The sequence below is a fragment of the Meleagris gallopavo genome, chromosome 10 (assembly GCF_905368555.1).
Source record: "Meleagris gallopavo chromosome 10, MGAL_WU_HG_1.1, whole genome shotgun sequence".
NCBI lineage: Eukaryota > Metazoa > Chordata > Aves > Galliformes > Phasianidae > Meleagris > Meleagris gallopavo.
In genome coordinates this window covers 19,208,310-19,215,614 of record NC_139413.1, presented here as the reverse complement: position 1 = coordinate 19,215,614, position 7,305 = coordinate 19,208,310, and the positions used below count along the sequence as shown (strand labels likewise).

The window sequence follows — 7,305 nt, the reverse complement described above, 5'->3', positions numbered from 1 at the left end:
ATGCCCTAAAAACACATTACAATCAGCCTGATTAATTAAGAGATGGCTTAACATGGTGACCGGGCTGCATGGGGACGCAGCAGGCAGGACTGCGGGTGAGGGCCACAGAGCCAGTCCTGTCCCCATGTCATCAACAGAGGAGATGGAGCTGGGGATGAACCCATGCTGGCACTCTCAGCCCATGGGGAAGGCGTGAGCTCTGGGGCCGAGCTTTGGGGCCGTTGTAGGGCTGGGCCCGCTCCCCAGGCACACCACCGCCGACAGCGTGATTGCAGGCATCTGCTGACATAGTTGTGTGCAGCACTGGGCTGGCAGGGAAATCGCTCCCCACCGAAGTGGTTGTTACGGAGCTGATTGGCATCAAGATTATGGGGTGCAGGGGAATCGCTCCGAGCTGACAAAATAGTTGTGACAAGCGTATGCCTCGGGGGCGAGGAGGAGGAACAGGCAGCACAGGCAGCCCCACCGAGGGCACAGCCCAGGGCAGGGCCCACAGAGACAAAATGGCGGCTGCGGCGGGTGGCCAGGAATGGGCGGGAAAGGGGAAATTCATATTAGTGGTGAAGGAGAAGTTACAAGCGCATAAATCAGGGGGAAATTGATAAAGGAATCGGCAGAGGAGGGAGGAATGTCTGAGGCATAATAAGGCCAAAAGAAATCCTGGCAAGGCTATAAATCCTGCGCCCGCTGGAATTGTTTGAGTGCTAATGATTGTGCAAAAACGCCAGACACGTTTAACAAATATTTCTGCTCTGTATTTGGAAAGAAGCAGGACGACATGTTTGAATCATATAAGAGTGATGAAGCCATCTATTAATTACTGCTGGGAATGTTAAACAACATCTGCCAGCTCAGCAGGCCCAGGCGCTGCCCGTGCCGGCCTCCTTTGAGTGCTAGGGGAGAATCTGGCCTCCTCGTTAATATCTGGTGATACCAAGAACACCCCAGAGACCTGCATGGGGATTGCCCACCCATAGCTCGGGGCTGAAAGCTGACGTGAGGAGGCTGGGGTGCCGGGTCTTTGCCTCCCATCTTGGCTTTGCTGGGATTTATATCACATCCAGAGCCGGCTCGCTGCTCACTGATGAAGGATGGCCATAACGCTGGCGGAGGCTGTGCGTTTGTTTCCCAGGATATGATGTATGGATTTTTAGCTGAGTGCTTTCAGGGGCCGTAACAAAGTAGGGCTGGGACTGAAGCATGCTCGTTAACGCAGAAATCCCTGCCCTGGCTTTGGGGAGAGGACAGCACATTTTCCTGTGCGGTGCCCAGCAATGACGCTACCATGGGGTCAAAGCACAAACTGGAAGTAAAGTGACTCCCCAGACCCCCCATGTGACATGGGTCATTAATCTGGCTGAACAAGAGCAAGTTTCCCAGGTTCCAACAGGAACCGCCCCGCAATTCTGGCAGGGAACTGGCTGCTGAGTTGCTGTACTGTCCCAGCCCTGCCATCACAGGGGTCACGGACGAGTCTGCTCCAAAATTTCAGCTGGCCAATAGTAAGCTAGGGCTGATTTCTGTGAGGCAGTAAAACGCACACAGGGCTGTGTCTGCAGGGCAGGCGGGGTGCATGATACAGCACAGCAATCCCATGGCACTGCACTGCCCTGGCCAGCCAAGCAGCAGTGAGTAAATCCGCTGTGCCCTGTCAAGGTAAAGTGACAAAACACCGAACTGCAATGCAGGAACTGCAGTTATAACAAGGGAAAATCAATGAAATACATTACCAGAGATAGAAAGGACCCATTAATTTGTAGAGCTCAACAGATGCACTCACCGCTCACAGGGCAGGTTTGGTGCGAGAGCTCACAAACGCCCACCTCTCCTGCTCACATCACCACCTCTCAGGCTCCAGATGTGGCTGTAGGGCATGGCCAGACAGGCGCTCCTTCAGCCCCACAGAGCCGGCTTGCACTGTGTGCACACTGGTGATGCACTCCGGGGACACACACTGCAGCCCTGCACCCTGGCACAGCTGTCCATCACAGGGGACAGTTCTGATTATTGGTGAGAAGTTGCGTTGAGCTTCTTCTAATTGATTAATCAATAGCCTTAATTGAGTTGAGACTCTGTAATGGATCATTTCGCTGCTGCTTTCCCCTTGGCCCGCACTGCCCTGACCCCAACACCTGCTGTGGGGCCACACCAGGACGGATGCTCGCAGGAAAGCACAGCCCTGGGATGTCACGAGTGCAGCTGGGGCTGCTCTGCTGCCTCTTCCTGGCGGGGAAACTGGTGCAGGCAGTCTGCGTGCTGCTGGGGCACTGCACAACCACACAACCCCTCGGTGCTAGGACAAAGCCCAGGGACGGGTCCCGGTTATGACACGGCAGAGAGAGGTCGTGCTCCCGCCCAGCTCCGTAGAGCCGGTGGAGGTAAAACATGGTAAAATATGCACAGCGTGGGACAGGAAGCGAGCGCACCTTGCATAACGAGGCCCCGGTGCAGACAAGCTCCCCAGGAAACCAATTAACACAGCACGAGGTGTGTGTCAGACCAACACCTGGCAGAAACACTGCGCCCCGGGAGGCCGCGTGCTGTGCCGCGCCGTGCCGTGCTGTTCTGTGCCGTTCTGTGCCGTGCTCCCCCAGCACGCCGCCCTGCAGCAGCCACAGTCCCCCAAACCCACGCGCCGCCCCACCTCGAAGCGGCACTACGAGATGGCGGCGGTGCTGCTCCGTATCTCCGTACCCCGCCCACGTCAAGCGAGGCTACGCCCCCTCCCTCCCTCCATATTCGCTCTCGCTTTGCATAGTCCCGCCTACCTGCCCGCCATGGCGCTGCGCTTCTCGGCCAACCTCTCGTGGCTGTTCCCGGAGCTGCCGGCTCTGCCGGCCCGGCTGGAGGCGGCGGCGCGCGCCGGGTTCGAGGCGGTGGAGGCGGCCTGGCCCGAGGGCTGCCCGGCTCCAGCGCTGCACGCCGCCGCCGAGCGGGCGGGGCTTCGGGTCGTGCTCCTCAACACCCCGCCCGGGGACGGGGAGCGGGGCGAGATGGGGCTGGGCGCCGTGCCCGGGCGGCAGGACGCCTTCCGGCAGGGTCTGGCCGCGGCCGTGCAGTACGCCCGTGCCGTGGGCTGCCCCAGGTAGGTGCGAGGCAGAGCCCCGGCAGCGTCCCGCTCCCGCGGAGCTCGGAGCCGGGGCTTCGGCTGAGTCGCCCCGCAGCGGCACGCCGGGCTCCGTGCCCCGCGCAACTCGGCCTGCAGCGCCCCGAGCCGTACCGGGCTGCCGCGTGCTCTGCGCGGCCCGAAGCTGCTCCCTCGCAGGAGCTGGGCGCGCTGCTCCGTCCCCGTGGATCTGCCCCGAGGCTCTTGTCCTCGGCTCCGCGCGGCGTTCCCTCTCGCAGCTTTCCTCCTCCCCACCTGTACCAGCCATTTTCCCCGTGTCACGGTTGCTTTGTTGAGGGCTGCAGGTGCGTTGTAAGAAATGAAAGTAGTGACACAACTTGCTCTCGAAGTGCCCTGCTCACTTTGCATCTTTAATTCCCTCAGCAGCATAGATCAAGGTCCCGCACTCAGATCCACACCTGAGTCTGCTTGTTTTCTGCATTAACAGCAATGCTGAAAACTGCTTGATTTTCACTGCTCCTCCACCCAATAGTTCCCTGAGACTCCCTTTCCAGCCCTGTTGTTGCATCCTGCCTGCAGCCTATCATGGCCCATGCCAGGCGCTGTCTCTGTGCCTGCAGAGCAGTTGTGTCAGCTCCCACCCCTGACCTGGGGATGGAGCAGAGCTCTGTGTGCCCACAGGATCCACCTGATGGCTGGGCGGGTGCCACAGGGTGCAGAGCGGGCAGCAGTGGCAGGTGAGATGGAGGCCACCTTCATCGAGAACCTCAGGCATGCTGCTGATGTCCTGGCCCAGGTAATGGGTGAGTGGGGCCTCTGCGGGAATAGCTCCACAGATGGGGAGCTGCCACTAACAGCATGTGGAGGTTGTGCTGCTGAGTGGACATTGCTGTGACAGGAGGACATGGTGGGGCTGGTGGAGCCGATTAACAGCCGTATCACCGACCCACGCTACTTCCTGAATACCCCACACCAAGGTACAGCACACAGCTCTCCCAAAGACTTCCACACAGGGGAAGAGACAGCCCTAGGCTGTCTGACAGGGCAGATCCCTGGCTGCTGTCTGAGTACAGAGGCAGGAGGTTGACACTGAAGAAACCCTCAGAAAACTTCAGCCTGGCATTAACCAACTCTCATTTCTTGCACCCTCAGCTGCTGCCATCCTGGAGAAGGTGGGACGGCCCAACCTGAGGCTGCAGCTGGTGAGTGCAGCCCTGAGTGCACAGCACAGCAGTTGGAGGGCTGCAGGCAGGGCTCAGGGCCAGACAGCCCTGCTCCAGCATCCCCACAGCACAGGGAGACCTAGAGGCTGTGAACTCATTGTCTCCTTCTGAGGACATAGAGGCAGGAAGTGTGGCACAGCCATCCTCCATTCAGCAGCTGCAATGACTCTCTTGAATTTTCTCTTACTTAGGACCTCTTTCACTGCCAGATCATGGATGGGAATCTGTCACGTAACTTGGAGACATACCTCCCGCTCATTGGTAATGCCCTCTGTCTGACCTGGCTTCTCCCAGTCTTGTGACCTGAAGCTGCGAATAAGAGATGCTCTCAGGTCAACCCATCCTTTGCTGATGGATGGCTGCAGGCAGGGCTGCCTGGGGCACAGCCTCCTATCTCCCTCAGGTCATATCCAGATTGCACAGGTGCCAGGGCGGCATGAGCCCGACAGCCCTGGGGAGCTGAACTTCCCCTACATCTTCAAGCTGCTGGAGTCCCTCGGCTACACCGGCTATGTGGGCTGTGAGTACGCACCAAAAGGTGAGTGAGGCTGTGTGCTCTGAACCCCCCAGGCAGATCCCAGCACGGACTGATCCTCCAGGACTGTGCAAAGATAGACCTGACGGGGGTGGTAGGCAGTGGGGCCCCACTTCAAAACAAGAGCAGAAGCTGCTGAAGCTTGGCTAGGGTTGTCAGCACAATCCTTCATCTGCCATGCAGGAGACACAATAGAAGGTCTCGGCTGGCTGCGCTCATACTGGGAGAGCAAAGGCATGAAACCTGGTGGGCCCAGAAAAGCAACAGAGTAAAGTAAGGAAAGCATTGGAATAAATGTCAAACCAATGAGCCTAACGTGAGAGTGTGTGTCTTCTGTTTGGGGATGCTAAGCAGGACCACATTGCTGCTCTTGCTCTGAGCAAGAAGGAGACTCCAATGCAAACTCAAGACTGCCCTGCTCCAGGGAGAGCCCAATGGGACAGGGGTGCCTCTGCTGCCTTGAAGAGGCTTTCCCCATCCTGACCTGTGACACAGAGTGGGGAGCTGATTCGATTTATTTCACAAATATATCCATGGCTTTAATGTATCATCATTTAATGTACACCTCCACAAAACCTTCCTCATGTCCATTCACCCTTCCTATCCCACTTGGTGCTCTCCTATTGAGAGCAAAGGGCTGGAAGCAGGTGCCCCCTGCCTGAAGGTGCAAAGTTTCCCCTTGAAGGCACCGTGCCACCAGCCTGCACCTCCACACCTTATCGGACAGAAGTCACTGCAGGTGCCGAAGTCAACATCCCCAAAAATTAGTCTGTTTCAGCCAGGCTACAACAGCCAACCCCCTGTCCGTGGCCTTCATAGACCATTCAAACCCATTAAAACCTGTCCTCAGGGTCACCAGCAGCCAGCCAATGACTAAGGGAGGTGCAGCTGGGCTGGAGCCCAAGGGGAGCAGCAGGGCTGCCCTCACCCAGCCCCAGGCTCATCACACTGGTGGCGTGCATGCTGCCAGCAGTGCTGTGAACAGGTCTCACCCAGCAGCCTGTTCCTCTCTATCATCACCCACAGCACAAATGTGCACAGGTGCAGTGCCTATTCCTGCAGGAGGAGGTGGTGGCAATGCTAGAGCAGTCCTGTCCAGAGGTTGAAGCAGGCAGTGTTGATAACTGACTCCAGGTGGTGATACGTGGACACGAGCTGCGGCAGAGGGCTCTCACTGTTCTGGGGCTGCACAGGGAATGGCTCTCGGAAAACCACGGTGAGGCTCTGCCAAGAGGAAGAAGCAGGTTAGGGCACAGGATGGAAATGAACAGCCCCCAGTTCGACTGCGTAGGCACCTGCTTGGCAGTGTCAGGCAGGTACTAGAGAAATCCCAAAATGCCAGCAGCACAACGCTGGTGCTTAGTTGAAGCCTCCTCCCAGTTTTCGTGGAGGAAAATGAGGCAATAAGGACATGCTCACCCTGTACCAGCCCCCATGCATCTGCAGTTCTGCCAACCCCAGCAGCAGCTGCCTTGGGAGTGAGGGGGTCCTGCTGCCTTCACAGTAATAAGGGGTTCCAGGGAAATGAGAGGGAAATTTCTTCTTCAAAGGCAAAGAGTAGGAGTGGAACAAATAGGGAAAGGGAGGAGATTAAATGTAATAACTGCAATCCTAAAAATAAATGCTAGCTGCTCCATTCTCATTAGTAACTACTAAGCAGGCAGGGCGGGGGCAGAGGGGTGCTGAGAACAGAGTGCGGAAGGGAAAGTTGCAGGAACCAATGAGGAAGAAAAATGTGAGCAACTCTGCATTCAGATCAGCATCGTGGAGGCAGGACTCAAGACTTGGATGCTCTCCAGAGTCAAAATACAACTCATCCAGTAGCCAGGGTCTCCTAGCACACCTGTAAAGCCCCAAGAAGAGCCATGCAAAACAGCAAATGCACTGCCACCAAAGACTAAGAGAAAGTGATTTGTGAGCCTAACTCCAACTGCAGGCAAGGCATTAGAGCAGACCTGGGGAAGAAGAACCATAAGGTACACACAGTTCTGTTTTACAGAAGTGATGTGCTAATGCTGGATGTGCTAATTCTTCTTTGATAAGGTAATATTTCTAGACAAAGGAATTATGGTGCATCTTATCTAATCTTCAGGAAAGATTCAGGAAGCTTCAGGGATGTAGTACCACACGGGAAATTTAGGTAAACTGAAGACAGGAATGAATGCAAAAATAAAGTGAAGATGGTAATGCTGAACAGGGAAGCAGCGGGCTGGAGAGAGATTACAAATGGAGTTCCTCTGGGACAGGTTTAGGGACTCATGTTGACTTGTACTTTAATGAGTATGGCACAAAGAAGAGAAGCACGCTGATAAAATTTGAGGCACTAATACAAAAAAAAAAAAAAAAAAAAGCACTAAGGAATTCTGAGAGGCAACAGGAAAGGGACGAATGCTAAATGCAAAATGCAAAGTCAGGATTTCTGTTATGAGTTCATGGGGAGAGAGGAGGAAGGTGGTCTGGGTTTATCAAGGATCACAAGG

At 56.0% G+C, this 7,305-nt stretch overlaps 2 protein-coding genes across 11 annotated transcripts in view; one reads left to right on the top strand and one right to left on the bottom strand.

Moving 5' to 3' along the window:
• Positions 1-2,736: 2,736 nt before the first annotated feature.
• On the top strand, positions 2,737-5,140 carry HYI (hydroxypyruvate isomerase (putative)). Its single transcript, XM_085231179.1, has 7 exons — positions 2,737-3,085; positions 3,749-3,863; positions 3,966-4,044; positions 4,220-4,269; positions 4,482-4,551; positions 4,694-4,828; positions 5,009-5,140. The coding sequence occupies exons 1-7, from the start codon at positions 2,778-2,780 to the stop codon at positions 5,095-5,097; spliced, it is 846 nt and encodes a 281-aa protein (XP_085087305.1). The 5' UTR covers positions 2,737-2,777; the 3' UTR covers positions 5,098-5,140.
• A 198-nt stretch (positions 5,141-5,338) lies between these two features.
• Positions 5,339-7,305, bottom strand: part of SZT2 (SZT2 subunit of KICSTOR complex) — a 54,378-nt gene continuing 52,411 nt past the window's right edge. For all 10 annotated transcript variants that reach the window (XM_085231168.1, XM_085231172.1, XM_085231173.1 and 7 more), the window contains one exon: positions 5,339-6,049. In XM_085231168.1, coding sequence (XP_085087294.1) covers positions 5,906-6,049 — 144 coding nt within the window. In that variant the 3' untranslated portion in view covers positions 5,339-5,905. The remainder of the gene's footprint in view (positions 6,050-7,305) is intronic.

What these genes read in the sequence shown, in the direction of transcription:
- HYI (XM_085231179.1), top strand. Translation starts at nt 2,778, where the DNA reads ATGGCGCTGCGCTTCTCGGCCAACCTCTCGTGGCTGTTCCCGGAGCTG. An exon ending in CCTGAATACCCCACACCAAG is followed by an intron (nt 4,045 to 4,219) that starts GTACAGCACACA and finishes TTGCACCCTCAG; the next exon opens with CTGCTGCCATCCTGGAGAAG. An exon ending in CCAACCTGAGGCTGCAGCTG is followed by an intron (nt 4,270 to 4,481) that starts GTGAGTGCAGCC and finishes TCTCTTACTTAG; the next exon opens with GACCTCTTTCACTGCCAGAT.